We start from the raw sequence: 15238 nt of genomic DNA on the forward strand, positions 1-15238 counted from the left end.
TCGTGGGGACTAACAAAATGTACCCAGTTGGTCAAATGTGTGTTTGTTTACTATTGTGTACTTGTTTACTTCTGGTCCCCACAAGAATAGTTTAACACGCCCACACCCACAAGAATGCAGACATCCATATGTGCGCAGACACACACACCACAGAAGATAATGCACAGTCCATAGTCTGCGTAGAACACTGCATCAAACTTCATCTGTCTGTGTATTTCTCCAGTGCGTACACAGAGAGCACACTGCTCTACTCCTGTCGCTCCACTCTGGACCACACTGACATGGGTCCTGACAACGTACAGGTGCCCAAGACCAGCGAGCGTGCCCGTCCTAAACTCTGCAAGATGGAGGGGCTGGACCTAAAGTCCACCTCTTCAGCTGACAGCAGAGGCAGCCAGGCCAGGTAGGCAACGACAAACAGACTTCTCTCCTCTCATCCCTCACTCTCTTCCCTCCCTTCAAGCCTTACTCTCTACTCTTCTCCCCCTCAACCCTCACTCTCTACTCTTCCCTCCCTTTATCCTTCACTCTCCCCTTCTCTCCCTTCATCCTTCACTCTCCCCTTCTCTCCCTTCATCCTTCATTCTCTCCTTCTCTCCCTTCATCCTTCACTCTCTACTCTTCTCTCCCTTCATCCTTCACTCAACTCTTCTCTCCCTTCATCCTTCACTCTCTACTCTTCTCTCCCTTCATCCTTCATCCTTCACTCTCTACTCTTCTCTCCCTTCATCCTTCAATCTACTCTTCTCTCCCTTCATCCTTCACTCTCTACTCTTCTCTCCCTTCATTCTTCATCCTTCACTCTCTACTCTTCTCTCCCTTCATCCTTCACTCTACTCTTCTCTCCCTTCATCCTTCACTCTCTACTCTTCTCTCCCTTCATCCTTCACTCTCTACTCTTCTCTCCCTTCATCCTTCATTGTCTCATTCTCTCCCTTCATCTTTCACTCTACTCTTCTCTCCCTTTATCCTTCACTCTCTCCTTCTCTCCCTTCATCCTTCACTCTCTCCTTCTCTCCCTTCATCCTTCACTCTCTCCTTCTCTCCCTTCATCCTTCACTCTCTACTCTTCTCTCCCTTCATCCTTCACTCTCTACTCTTCTCTCCCTTCATCCTTCACTCTCTCCTTCTCTCCCTTCATACTTCACTCTCTCCTTCTCTCCCTTCATCCTTCACTCTCTCCTTCTCTCCCTTTATCCTTCACTCTCCCCTTCTCTCCCTTCATCCTTCACTCTCTACTCTTCTCTCCCTTCATACTTCACTCTCTAATCTTCTCTCCCTTCATCATTCACTCTCTCCTTCTCTTAGGTTCTCAAGTCATATTCTTGTCATCAAATCCACTTCCTGGCTACAGGACTATAATGGCCTTTTCTCGTAGCGCTGTTCAAACATGTTGCGCGCAACTGTAGTGTTGTGTAAACTGTAAAGGGCGTTATTGTCTGCTTTCAGAGCAGGTGTAAGATTATATTGAGGATCAGGAGACGATAAAAGAGGAGTAGACAGAGGCGGGGTGAGTGTGTAAAACAGTGGGCAGTTACAATGGCAACACCTTAATATGGTGCTGATGGACGGCCTTTGTATCCAGTGTATGAGTCTGTTACCACCCCCCTCTCTCTCTCTCTCTCTCTCTCTCTCTCTCTCTCTCTCTCTCTCTCTCTCTCTCTCTCTCTCTCTCTCTCTCTCTCTCAATTTAATTTATTTCAATTTAAGGGCTTTATTGGCATGAAAAATATATGTTAACATTGCAAAAGCAAGTGAAGTAGATAATAAACAAAAGTGAAATAAACAATAAAAAGTAACAGTAAACATTACACTCACAGAAGTTCCAAAAGAATAAAGACATTACAAATGTCATATAATATATAATATATACAGTGTTGTAACAAAGTGTAAATGGTTAAAGTACAAAAGGGAAAATAAATAAAAATAAATATGGGTTGTATTTACAATGGTGTTTGTTCTTCACTGGTTGCCCTTTTCTTGTGTCAACAGGTCACAAATCTTGCTGCGGTGATGGCACACTGTGGAATTTCACCCAGTAGATATGGGAGTTTATCAAATTGTGTTTGTTTTCAAATTCTTTGTGGATCTGTGTAATCTGAGGGAAATATGTGTCTCTTATATGGTCATACAATGGGCAAGAGGTTAGGAAGTGCAGGTTAGTTTCCAACTCATTTTGTGGGCAGTGTGCACATAGCCTGTCTTCTCTTGAGAGCCAGGTCTGCCTACGGTGGCCTTTCTCAATAGCAAGGCTATGCTCACTGAGTCTGTACATAGTCAAAGCTTTCCTTAAGTTTGGGTCAGTCACAGTGGTCAGGTATTCTGCCACTGTGTACTCTCTGTTTAGGGCCAAATAGCATTCTAGTTTGCACAGTTTTTTTGTTAATTATTTCCAATGTGTAAAGTAATTATATTTTAGTTTTCTCATGATTTGGGGAATTGTGTTGCTGACAGGACTGATGGTAGCGCTCACCTTGTCTTCTCCAGACAAGCTTTTTTCTGGATTCCCCAAACAATCGTAAAGGGGATTCATCAGAGAAAATGACTTGACCCCAGTCCTCAGCAGTCCAAGTATGTGGTACCTTTTGCAGAATATCAGTCTGTCCCTGATGTTTTTCCTGGAGAGAAGTGGCTTCTTTGCTGCCCTTCTTGACACCAGGCCATCCTCCAAAAGTCTTTGCCTCAATGTGCGTACAGATGCACTCACACCTGCCTGCTGCCATTTCTGAGCAAGCTCTGTACTGGTGGTGCCCCGATCCCGCAGCTGAATCAACTTTGGGAGACGCTCCTGGTTCTTGCTGGACTTTCTTGGGCACCCTGAAGCCTTCTCCACAACAATTGAACCGCTCTCCTTGAAGTTATTGATGATCCGATAAATGGTTGATTTAGGTGCAGTCTTACTGGCAGCAATATCCTTGCCTGGGAAGCCCTTTTTTGATCAAAACAATGATGACGGCACATGTGTCCTTGCAGGTAACCATGGTTAACAGAGGAAGAACAATGATTCCAAGCACCACCCTCCTTTTTAAGCTTCCAGTCAGTTATTCGATCTCAATCAGCATGACAGAGTGATCTCCAGCCTTGTCCTCGTCAACACTCACACCTGTGTTAACGAGAGAATCACTGACATGATGTCAGCTGGTCCTTTTGTGGCAGGGCTGAAATGCAGTGGAAATGTTTTTTGGGGGGATTCAGTTCATTTGCATGGCAAAGAGGGACATCGCAATTAATTGCAATTTTCTGATCACGCTTCATAACATTCTGGAGTATATGCAAATTGCCATCATACAAACTGAGGCAGCAGACTTTGTGAAAATAAATATTTGTGTCATTCTCAAAACCTTTGGCCATGACTGTAGACCCCCCTGTGGATTTGGCCATTTCAGCAGTCAGTAGGTACACAGTATGTGGATTTTTGACTAGTAATACTGTAATGAAGAGTCATGGAACAGATGAGTTCCAGAACATCAACACTAATTTCTCTTGCTTCTCTCTCCCCACTAGTGAGCACAACCAGTGTATAGCCCTCTGTTCCCGCCAGGGGACCACCGACACCATCGAGGAGACAGGAGAGGAGCCAGACCAGGACCTCCAAGACCCCCACTCCTCCTACACTGAGACCCCATCCACCTCCATGGGGCTGTACATGGAACATGAGGGGGTTCTTCTCTCCAGGTCCAGGGGTTTGGACTGGGACAGTAGGGACAGCGTCCCGGAAGTCAAACAGACAGGGTTGGAGAGAGGACCGTGCTACGCCCACCACAGTGAGCTCCAGCTCTACCAGGCAGACCTCCCCAGTACAGACACAGACATCCCCCCCTCATACAGCAGAGCTACAGGCCTGGACAGGGAGGGGGCCTCGTACAGCAGAGCTACAGGCTTGGTCAGGGAGGAGACTGAACGGGCCTCATCCATTAGGGCCCATCATAAGAAGAGGTTGGTTGTGGTGACGCCTGACGAGAAGTCTGATTTTCTGTCGGGCGTCACGAGTGGCACGTTTCCCTCGCTCACCCACGAGCTGACAGCCAGCGATCTGCTACGCAATAGGTATTGTATTTTATTGCAGCTTGTCTTGCATTTCCAAATAAAATACTCACCTTTCAGCTATTAGAAAGCCCGACATCGAGATCCAGTCAAGGCTAAAGATTAGTTTGTTTGATAATTCTAAAGGATTTAGAATTTTTAGACCCTATCTCTCTTCCTCTCTCTCTCTCCCGGTCTCTCCCTCTCTCTTTCCCTCTCTCTCTCTTTCCCCCTCTCTCTCTCTTCCTCTCCCTCTCTCCCGGTCTCTCTCCTTCCCTCTCTCTCTTTCCCCCTCTCTCTCGCTCTTCCTCTCTCTCTCTCCCGGTCTCTCCAACTCTCTATTTCCCTCTCTCTCTCTCTCTTCCTCTCTCTCTCTCCCGGTCTCTCCCTCTCTCCACGTCTCCCTCTCTCTTTCCCTCTCTCTCTTTCCCTCTCTCTCTCTCTGTCTTTCTCCCCCTCTTTCTCTCTCTCCATCTCCCTCTCTCTCTCTCTCTCTCTCTCTCTCTCGCCCCCTCTCCCCCCTCTTTCTCTCTCTCCCCCTCTTTCTCTCTCTCCCCTCCTCTTTCTCTCTCTCCCCTCTCTCTCTCTCTCTCTCGCCCCCTCTTGCCCCTCTTTCTCTCTCCCCTCCTCTTTCTCTCTCCCCTCCTCTTTCTCTCTCTCCCCCTCTTTCTCTCTCTCCCCCTCTTTCTCTCTCTCCCAATCTTTCTCTCTCTCCCCCTCTTTCTCTCTCTCCCCTCTCTCGATCAGGATGTTCTACGACGAGGAGTTGGAGGATTCAGAGCGTTTCTACGGCGATCAGCCGGCCCTGCTGCAGCTGCTCTATGCTCTGTACAACATGCTGGTGGCCCACTCAGAGATGGTGTGTTTCCTGGTCATCATCCTCAACCACATGATCTCAGCATCCGTGGCCACGCTCGTCCTTCCCATCTTCATCTTCCTCTGGGCCATGCTGTCTGTCCCCAGGCCCAGCAAACGCTTCTGGATGACCGCCATCGTCTACACAGAGGTATTACATTAAGAATAAATAATACTGGATATTTACAGTTGAAGTAGGAAGTTTACATACACTTAGGTTGGATTCATTAAAACTCGTTTTTCATTAACTCCACAAATGTCTTGTTAACAAACTATAGTTTTGACAAGTCGGTTAGGACATCTACTTTGTGCATGACACAAGTTATTTTTCCAACAATTATTTACAGACAGATTATTTCACTTATAATTCACTGTATCACAATTCCAGTGGGTCAGAAGTTGACATACACTAAGTTGACTGTGCCTTTAAACAGCTTGGAAAATTCCAGAAAATGATATCATGGCTTTAGAAGCTTCTGAGAGGCTAATTGACATAATTTGAGTCAATTGGAGGTGTGCCTGTGGATGTATTTCAAGGCCTACCTTCAAACTCACTGCATCTGCTTGACATCATGGGGAAATCAAAAGAAATCAGCCAAGACAGAAAAAATTATAGACCTCCACAAGTCTGGTTCATCCTTGGGAGCAATTTCCAAATGTGTACAAACAATAGTAGGCAAGTATAACACCATGGGACCACAGAGCCATCATACCGCTCAGGAAGGGGACGCGTTCTGTCTCCTAGAGATGAACATACTTTGGTGCGAAAAGTGCAAATCAATCCCAGAACAACAGCAAAGGACCGTGTGAAGATGCTGGAGGAAACAGGTACAAAACGATCTATATCCACAGTAAAACAAGTCCTATATCAACATAACCTGAAAAGTCGCTCAGCAAGGAAGAAGCCACTGCTCCAAAGCCGCCATAAAAAAGCCAGACTACGGTTTGAAACTGCACATGTGAACAAAGATTGTACTTTTTGGAAAAATTTCCTCTGGTCTGATGAAACAAAAATAGAACTGTTTGGCCATAATGACCACCGTTATGTTTGGAGGAAAAAGGGGGATGCTTACAAGCCGAAGAACACCATCCCAGCCGTGTCGCACGGGGGTGGCAGCATCATGTTGAGGGGGTGCTTTGCTGCAGGAGGGACTTGTACACTTCACAAAATAGATGGCATCATGAGAAAGGATAATTACGTGGATATATTGAAGCAACATCTCAAGACATCAGTCAGGAAGTTAAATGGGTCTTCCAATTGGACAATGACCCCAAGCATACTTCAAAGTTGTGGCAAAATGGCTTAAGGACAACAAAGTCAAGGTATTGGAGTGGCCATCACAAAGCCCTGACCTCAATCCTATAGAGAATTTGTGGGCAGAACTGAAAAAGTGTGTGCGAGTAAGGAGGCTGCAAACCTGAATCAATTACACCAGCTCTGTCAGGAGGAATGGGCCAAAATTCACCCAACTTATTGTGGGAAGCTTGTGGAAGGCTACCCGAAACATTTGACCCAAGTTCAACAATTGAAAGGCAATACTGCCAAATACTAATTGAGTGTATGTAAACTTCTGACCCACTGGGTATGTGACGAAAGAAATTAAAGCTGAAATAAATCATTCTCTCTACTATTATTCTGACATATGACATTCTTAAAATAAACTGGTGATCCTAACTGACATAAAACAGGGAAGTTTTAATGGGATTAAATGTCAGGAATTGTGAAAAACTGAGTTTAAATGTATTTGACTAAGGTTTTATGTAAACTTCCGACTTCAACTGTATTTTATAAAGTGGTTTTTATACAGAATATCAGTCGCTTTAAAAATTAAAAATAAAGATACATTCAGGAAGCGTGCCGTTCTTGGGAGATGGTCTTCCATAGTGCAGTTCAGCACAGGAGTAACTTGAGAGGAGGTGGCAGCGATGGTGCAGCCAGGGAGGGAGAAACATCCGTCAGACATCATCAGGCAACACCAGTTCACAACTACTCCTCCTCTGTTGGTAGGCTGCAACTTTCACCACCAAAAGTGTAGCACCCACTTAGGTGCTGTAAGCACCTGAGAGATCACCAGTCCTCGGCAGTAGTCAGTAACAGCGTCCTACGAGGCGAGCCTCTGTCGTCCTCTCCCACTACAGGTAGGTAGGCAGGTTGAATACAAAGCCGGTGTTTATCAGGTGTTGATGCATCATTCAAATTAGATTAGCCAGCCAACTAGTTGTAACTCAATAAGCCAGGTTAGACATTAGTCAGGCTCTTATCAATGTAAATCTGCCATGACCCCTGGTCCTTTACAGTTTTAAAGTGATAGTTCACCCAAATTATTAAGGTGAACCATCCCGTTATGATTTCCATTTCATCGTTTTTTAAATCAAATCAAATCACATTTTATTCATCACATGCGCCGAATACCAAAACACCTGACCATGAAATACTTACTTACAAGCCCTTAACCAACAATGCAGTTCAAGAAATAGAGTTAAGAAAATATTTACTAAATAAACTAAAGTAAACATTTTTTTTTAACAAGTAACACAATAAAATAACAATACTGAGGGGTACCGGTACCAAGTCAATGTGCAGGGGTACAGGTTAGTCAAGGTAATTTGTATGTAGGGGGAAGTGAATAATATGAATAATAATAAACAGCGAGTAGCAGCAGTGTACAAAACAAAGGGGTGGGGGGGGGGGGGGGGTGAATGTAAATAGTCCACGTGGCCATTTGATTATTTGTTCAACAGTCTTATAGCTTGGGGGTAGAAGCTGTTACGGTGTCTTTTGGTCCCAAACTTGGCGCTCCGGTACCGCTTGCCATGCGGTAGCAGAGAGAACTTGGATGACTGGAGTCTTTGCCCATGTTTTGGGCCTTCCTCTGACACCGCCTATTAAATACGTCCTGGATGGCAGGAAGCTTGGTTCCAGTGATGTACTGGGCCGTACGTACTACCCTCTGTAGAGCCTTACAGTCAGAGCAGCTGCCATACCAGGCGGTGATGTAACCGGTCAGGATGCTCTTGATGGTGCAGCTGTATAACTTTTTGAGGATCTGGGGACCCATGCCAAATCTTTTCAGTCTCCTGAGGGGGAAAAGGTGTTGACATGCTCTCTTCATGACTGTCTTGATGTGTTTGGACCATGATAGTGTGTTGGTTGTTGCCTACCCTTACCGCCTGGGGGCGACCCTTCAGGAAGACCAGGATCCAGTTGCAGAGGGAGGTGTTTAGTCCCAGGGTCGTTAGCTTAGTAATGAGCTTTGTGGGCACTATGGTGTTGAACGCTGAGCTGTAGTCAATGAACAGAATTCTCACAGAGGTGTTCCTTTTGTCCAGGTGGGAAAGGGCCGTGTGGATTGTGATTGCTTCATCTGTGGATCTGTTGGGGCGGTATGTGAATCGGAGTGAGTCTAGGGTTTCCGGGATGATGGTGTTGATGTGAGTCATGACCAGCCTTTCAAAGCACTTCATGGCTACTGACGTGAGCGCTACGGGTCGGTAGTCATTTAGGCAGGTTACCTTCACTTTCTTGGGCACAGGGACAATGGTGGTCTGCTTGAAACGTAGGTATTACAGACACAGTCAGGGAGAGGTTGAAAATGTCAGTGAAGACACTTGCCAGTTGGTCCGCGCATGCTCTGAGTACACGTCCTGGTAATCCGTCTGGCCCTTTTGTCGTTCGTAATAGTTTGCAAGACCTGCCACATCCGACGAGCGTCAGAGCCAGTGTAGTAGTCCTATATTGACGCGTTGCCCTTTTTTCTTGATCCAGCTATGAAAAATAAAGTTGTTGTTTCAACATGTTCAGTGTGGAAATAATACTCTGTTACTGCACTGTACTCAATAATGAATTGTGTTGATAGACAATGTTGCTATTTCTTGATTTTATCACTCAGGCAGCTGCTAAATGTTTTCCCCTTCTCTCTGTACCACCAGGTCACCATTGTGATCAAGTACTTCTTCCAGTTTGGTTTCTTCCCCTTCAACCAGAATATTGAGCTGGACAAGTCCAAACCCTTCCATCCTCCCAACATCATCGGTGTGGAGAAGAGGGAGGGATACGTGCACTATGACCTGGTTCAGCTGCTAGCTCTGTTCTTCCACCGATCTATTCTCAAGGTGCCCACTAAGTCTTACTAGGTGTTATGCCTATTAACTACAATACATGGTTATTCCTTTAAAGGGATAGTTAACATTTTCAAAAAATAAGGTAAAAAAAAAAAAGTGGACTACACCTTTAACTATGTTGTTATTTCTGACGTGTTACCTGTATTGATACATAGTTACATTTAGCACACTGAATGGCTTAACCATCCTATTCTTTGGTCTTGACCTCCAGTGTCACGGGCTGTGGGATGAGGACAACCCCAGGGGAGGAGGGAAGGAAACCCCCAAGCAGCACCACCACGAGAGGGAGAAGAGGACCAGCTCCAGGCCAGTGGAGAAGCAGGCTGCGGAGGGCAGCAGCTCCCTGCTGGAGTCAGTCCGCAACCGCATCCCCCGACATTTCCACTCCATGTCCACCTCCACCCCGCTGCGCCGCAAGAGCTCCAGCTCCGCCTCCCACCTTTCCCAACGCACCGTGCGCTCTGCCCACTCGAAAGGAGGTGAGGTCACAAGTCTGTAGAGTAACTCCCTTATTGGGCTTAGATATGTTCGGGGGAAATATCTAGACTTTTAATTATGAACCAACACAATATCATCTGTGAGCCCTATGTCTTCCAAACCTCATCAAACCTGCTGACTCCACAGATAGTGTGAGCTCACGGCCCGGCCTGCGGAGAGGGCACAGCCTGCGGAGAGGGGACAGCCTGCGGAGAGGGGACAGCCTGCGGAGAGGGGACAGTGTGCTGAGTGTCCAGCACAGGAGCAAGAAGGAGATGATCCTGGAGAAACTCAGAGAGCAGCTCATCAAAGCCAAGAGCTTCACTGTCAAAAAGTAGGTGTACTGACTTGAAGGTGCCTTATTACTGTTATTAGGCTACTATTCAGTCGCTATCCAGGATAATAAATTGTTTAATGGTGGCTATACTGTAAATCTCTAAGCCTGATTTGATTTTGATGCATACACATTACAAGGTTCATAAAAATGACATTAACCGTTCATAAAGGTATCTAGTTTATCTTGTTTACCTTGTTTACTGTAACAGATCATTGTTTCTTTGCATGTCTGTAGAACTCTGGAGATCTACATCCCCATCCGTCAGTTCTTCTACAACCTGATCCACCCAGAGTACAGTGCAGTGACAGACGTCTATGTGCTGATGTTCCTGGCCGACACAGTGGACTTTATCATCATCGTCTTCGGCTTCTGGGCATTTGGGGTAAGTTTGATGTATGATATGTTAGTGCTAAAATTCTGGTTTAAACTGTCATTGTCTTTGTGATTGAAAACCAGTGTAATGAATTTCAATTGTCCCTAAAGGGACAAGAACCCTTTTGAACTTGAAACTTCCAAATAAATACCATAACATTTCCATAACATTTCATAACATAACAGTACTTCCTGTACCCCAACAGAAACACTCTGCGGCAGCTGACATCACTTCCTCCCTGTCGGAAGACCAGGTTCCCGAAGCCTTCCTGGTGATGGTGCTGATCCAGTTTGGCACCATGATCATCGACCGAGCCCTCTACCTCCGCAAGACCGTCATGGGAAAAGTCATCTTCCAGGTCATCCTGGTGTTCGGCATCCACTTCTGGATGTTCTTCATCCTGCCTGGAGTCACAGAGAGGTATGAATGTGGAGAAATAACATGCATTTATTGAGTAATTTTAATAATTTAGTCACAACCAGCTCCTTCTTTCTTTTAAATACATATTTTAAATACTTACTAAATAGTTGCGTCATTAGTAAGTAACGCAATGTTTTACTTTTGAAAATACACGCTAACATTATTTCCATATCAATCACCAGACGGTTCAGTCAGAACACAGTGGCCCAGCTGTGGTACTTTGTCAAGTGCATCTACTTTGGCCTGTCGGCCTATCAGATCCGCTGTGGCTACCCCACCCGCGTCCTGGGCAACTTCCTCACCAAGAGTTACAACTACCTCAATCTTTTCCTCTTCCAAGGGTGAGTGCTATTCAGGCCACTTGTGACCACAATCACCAATTGAGAATACAATAATGAAGAATGAATTTCTGAGAAAAGAGACTCATCAGCAGGGTTGGGAGTAATACGTTACAAAAGTTACTTTTAAAAACTGGGTAATATAAATATAGTTACGCTTGTGAACCATATCTCTTCTTTTTTTTTAACCTTTACCGTGCCTTAGACCCCTGCGCCACCCGGGAGACTGTGTGAATCATATCTCTACGGGGCGTATGTTTCCATGATTCGATCTCAAATTGTTTCCTCATTTTGTTCTCGAGTTAGCGAAGAAAGGCTATTTCTCCATAGAAATGTCTATAGAAATGTTAAGAAGGTCCACATCTTTGCCATTGATCGCTTCTACAGGTATAATAGCAAAGCCCATAGAGGGCTTCAACATCTAGTGGCAAGTGTGCCCTCTCTACATCTCTATGGCTCTGCGACGTGCGGTCTAACCAGAACTGGTGGTTCGAGAGGTATAGATGTTTGGCTTACATGACTAATTATATGACTAATTAAGCAGCCCGTATGATAATCCAGCACTTGTAGACTAGTACAGGAAAGCATCGCCACAGATGAAAGGAGAAACTAGTGATCAAACCTGAGATAGTAAGTAGCCTGTCTATGGTAAAGCCTGTTTAGCTTGCCTCGCTCCCTCCGACAGTTAAACGGTGAGATTTAGAGATTTTTTTTGTGTTACTTTCTATTCAAAGTAATATTTCTAAAGTAACTTTTTGTTAAATGTAACAAGTTATAAATAATGTTTTACTTTTCCAAGTATCTAATCCCAACACTGCTCATCAGTGACGGCACATGCAACCAATGGCTGCCTGGTTGCCTGGCTGCCTGGTTCATTACTATTGCCTATAACGTTGCCCTATTGTTGCCCTAACGTTGCCCTAACATTGCTCTAACGTTGTCCTGGTTCCCAGGTTCCGCCTGGTCCCGTTCCTGACGGAGCTGCGAGCGGTGATGGACTGGGTGTGGACGGACACCACCCTCAGCCTGTCCAACTGGATCTGTGTAGAGGACATCTACGCCCATATCTTTGTCCTCAAGTGCTGGAGGATGTCAGAGAAGGTGAGGGACCATGGGCCTGCTGTGTTAGTTCTCCTCTAGGACCTCCCTATCCATATCTGAATGATGCTTAGAGTGGAAGTAGATAGTATGTTGTCAAAGAGGCTGTGTAGAAATGAGATACAGCAGGTTTATGCGGGACAATCCTCACACGGGGCACCAATTACGTAGGTTCGCCCAAAAGTTTTAAAACATTTATAGAAACTGTAACGAAAGTCTATTGTTTATTTCCCCAAACTATTTTTTATATTATTTTATGTGTGTTGTTTACCAGAGGTACCCCCAGCCTCGCGGGCAGAAGAAGAAGAAGGTGGTGAAGTATGGGATGGGAGGTTTGATCGTCATGCTTCTTATCTGCATTGTTTGGTTCCCGCTGCTCTTCATGTCACTGGTCAAGTCAGTGGCCGGGGTGGTCAACAAACCTCTGGACGTGTCGGTCACCATCACCCTGGGAGGCTTTCAGGTAGCGCCACTCATGTTGACCGCAGTCATATATAGAGAGACAGTTCAGCCGCCATTTTCCACACTGGCCGCAATTTTAGCATATGTTGGTATGAACATCAGTCCAAACTCTATCTATAGCTCTGGGATTGAAGGTGTGTAGATGTTTTTATTTTTTTTACTGACTTTTGTCAGATGTCACATTTATATCTATTTTAATATTATAACGTTGGTATCTCTTCCTTCAGCCCATTTTCACTATGAGTGCCCAGCAAAATCAACTGAAGGACATTAGCAAAGCAGATTTTGCAGACTTCATGAATTCATACAACTACATTCCGGTAAGAAGACCACCCATTTTACAGCTTGCTTTCTAAATCATAATTTTAGGCCATACAATACAACAAATATTTCAGATGTTGCTCAAGATTTCCAAATATCTTGTGATGATATAGATTTGACTACTATTACATTCTGGTTTGAATATATTACTGTGTATTGAATTAATGTGTATTACTATAACAAAGACCTGTCTTGTCCCACTCACACGGGACTTTGTGCATCTTAGTGTTGTACAGTATGTTTGAGTAGTAATATTTCAATGCTTCTATCATTGCAGTCAGCGATGCAGTTCCTGGAGGCCTACACGTCAGCGGACGTGGCTGTGGCGGAGCTGGAGGGCAGTTCCAACTCCCTGTGGACCATCAGCCCCCCCAGCAGGAAGAACCTGATGGACGTTCTCAGCAAGGAGGAATACTTCCCTGTCACCATGTCCTGGACCATCCAGAGGTAAGAGTGACACGGCAACAGACTGAAACAGGGAAGGACAACCTGGAACTGCCCAATAAGATACGTTCATTTTCATTTTCCGTTGCACGCTGCACTCAACCAGGACATACAGAATCAAACCAATATTCGACTGCACGCATGGAAACACACTCACTTACAATCTGAGAGAGAACCAAATCTAAACTCACACACTTATTACAAACTCAAAAGTGTCTTGCACAACTCAACATTCAACATTTCGTACAGAGAGGGTGGGAGACAAGGATGGAGGGAGTCAATATATTTGTTTCTTGCTTCCATTTTTGAATGGATAAATTAGTTCCGCTCTAGGGTGTCAGTGTCGTTAGAGATTTGTGTGAACTTGATAAAATGACATAGTTGTGTAGATACACATAGGTTACATAGTACTTTAGAGCCGTAAAATATCTGTTGAGATATCTGTCCATTTGCAATGTCTGTGAGCCGGAAAATAACACATTTACGAGTTCACAAAGTAATGTGTGATGTACCATTTGTGACCACAGTGTACTGTGTGCAATTGCGATTTTTCTCTCTTCAACAGGAATCTCAGTCTTGGAGCCAAAGCTGAAGTTGCGACAGATAAACATATAACATACCTTGATATGACAACGCGACAAGAGTTAATAGATCTGCTGAATGGGACCAGAAACCAGGCTGTGTAAGTAGACTTCACTAAGGAAAACGGACTACAACTTTTGAGGCTTAATTAAGCCTTCATAAACCCTTTATAAGGCCTTTATAAATGCTTCATAAATCATTCATTATTAAATGGCATGCTATATAATGTATACAACCACTTGACAGGGTGAGGTAGGTTACTTTATAAATATAATTTGTTACAGTTGCCACATTTTTTGGTCGGTAATGCAACTTTTGTATTACCCAAACTAAGTAACGTAATCTGATTACTTTCAGTTACTTCTGGATCCAGCAAATGCATTTGGTGTGTCATCATAGTGGTCTCTGACTTAGACTCACTTAGGTGGAACAAATTTAAACTTGCGCCTTTTTTCAATGCTAAATGCAATGTCATTGAGAAATAAAAATATAATATTTTTGCTAGTAACATAACTGATTACAGGTACATTTTTTGTTGTTGTAATCAGATTTAATGTAATTAGTTACGACCCAACCATGTCAATGCACTATGGACATTTTTTTTAGATCTCTTTCTCCCCTCTCTTCTCCAGGGTGATAGAACAAGTCTTCCCATGCTTCCTCAGAGCTCCCAGTGACTCCAATGCCAAACCTATAGAACAACTCTATAAAGGTAATTCCTCTATTAAGGTCATTTGGGGCGGCAAAAGGTTGCTAGATCGAATCCCCGAGCTGTCGTTCTGCCCCTGAACAAGGCAGTTAACCCACTGTTCCTAGGCTGTCATTGAAAATAAGAATTTGCTTAGTTAACTAAAGGTTCAAATTTTTTTAAATGTACACATCCTTGAATAGACTTCAAATACAGTGAATAGATGTTCATAGACAGATTTACATTGTATGTGAAATTAACACTTCTACATTTCTTATTTTGACACTGTTTCAAACTGAAGCATCCCCCTCTTATTACTGACTGCTGATGTAGCATTAATGATATTATCTCCCTTTCAGACAATAGCTACAAGAACATCCTGCTAGCCCTGGAGAGAACCCACAACAGCAGTGGAGAGATCCAGGAGTGGTGGATCGTAGACCAGCCGTCGGCGGGACAGATCCAGATGAGGGGTGCGGCAGTTGGGAAGAAGAGAGAGGCGGGCCTCCAGCTGTACGTGTTTAGTGACAAAGTCAGCCCGCCCAGTCTGGGCTTCCTGGCAGGATATGGGTGAGTGAAGGGATATCTGACAGTGCGACTTGGGTTGTTTTCAGTCAGGCACACCTTAGTAAAACATTAAGCAGCGAAAAATGAAAATTTGCATTTCTTACTGTTTAAGGTCAGGCAGGACCACCTTG

At 44.5% G+C, this 15238-nt stretch overlaps 1 protein-coding gene across 2 annotated transcripts in view; it reads left to right on the top strand.

Moving 5' to 3' along the window:
* Window positions 1–15238, top strand: part of LOC110536547 (piezo-type mechanosensitive ion channel component 2) — a 205856-nt gene that overhangs the window by 188943 nt on the left and 1675 nt on the right. For both annotated transcript variants that reach the window (XM_036934820.2, XM_090189325.1), the window contains exons 36-51: window positions 224–403; window positions 3505–4047; window positions 4771–5029; window positions 8809–8991; window positions 9212–9479; window positions 9625–9811; window positions 10049–10196; window positions 10393–10607; window positions 10790–10948; window positions 11899–12046; window positions 12318–12506; window positions 12733–12825; window positions 13104–13273; window positions 13836–13952; window positions 14485–14564; window positions 14900–15110. In XM_036934820.2, the coding sequence (XP_036790715.2) occupies window positions 224–403; window positions 3505–4047; window positions 4771–5029; window positions 8809–8991; window positions 9212–9479; window positions 9625–9811; window positions 10049–10196; window positions 10393–10607; window positions 10790–10948; window positions 11899–12046; window positions 12318–12506; window positions 12733–12825; window positions 13104–13273; window positions 13836–13952; window positions 14485–14564; window positions 14900–15110 (3150 nt within the window). The remainder of the gene's footprint in view (window positions 1–223; window positions 404–3504; window positions 4048–4770; window positions 5030–8808; window positions 8992–9211; window positions 9480–9624; window positions 9812–10048; window positions 10197–10392; window positions 10608–10789; window positions 10949–11898; window positions 12047–12317; window positions 12507–12732; window positions 12826–13103; window positions 13274–13835; window positions 13953–14484; window positions 14565–14899; window positions 15111–15238) is intronic.

Source organism: Oncorhynchus mykiss, chromosome 11 (assembly GCF_057628025.1).
Source record: "Oncorhynchus mykiss isolate SJ-2025 chromosome 11, ASM5762802v1, whole genome shotgun sequence".
Classification (NCBI taxonomy): domain Eukaryota; kingdom Metazoa; phylum Chordata; class Actinopteri; order Salmoniformes; family Salmonidae; genus Oncorhynchus; species Oncorhynchus mykiss.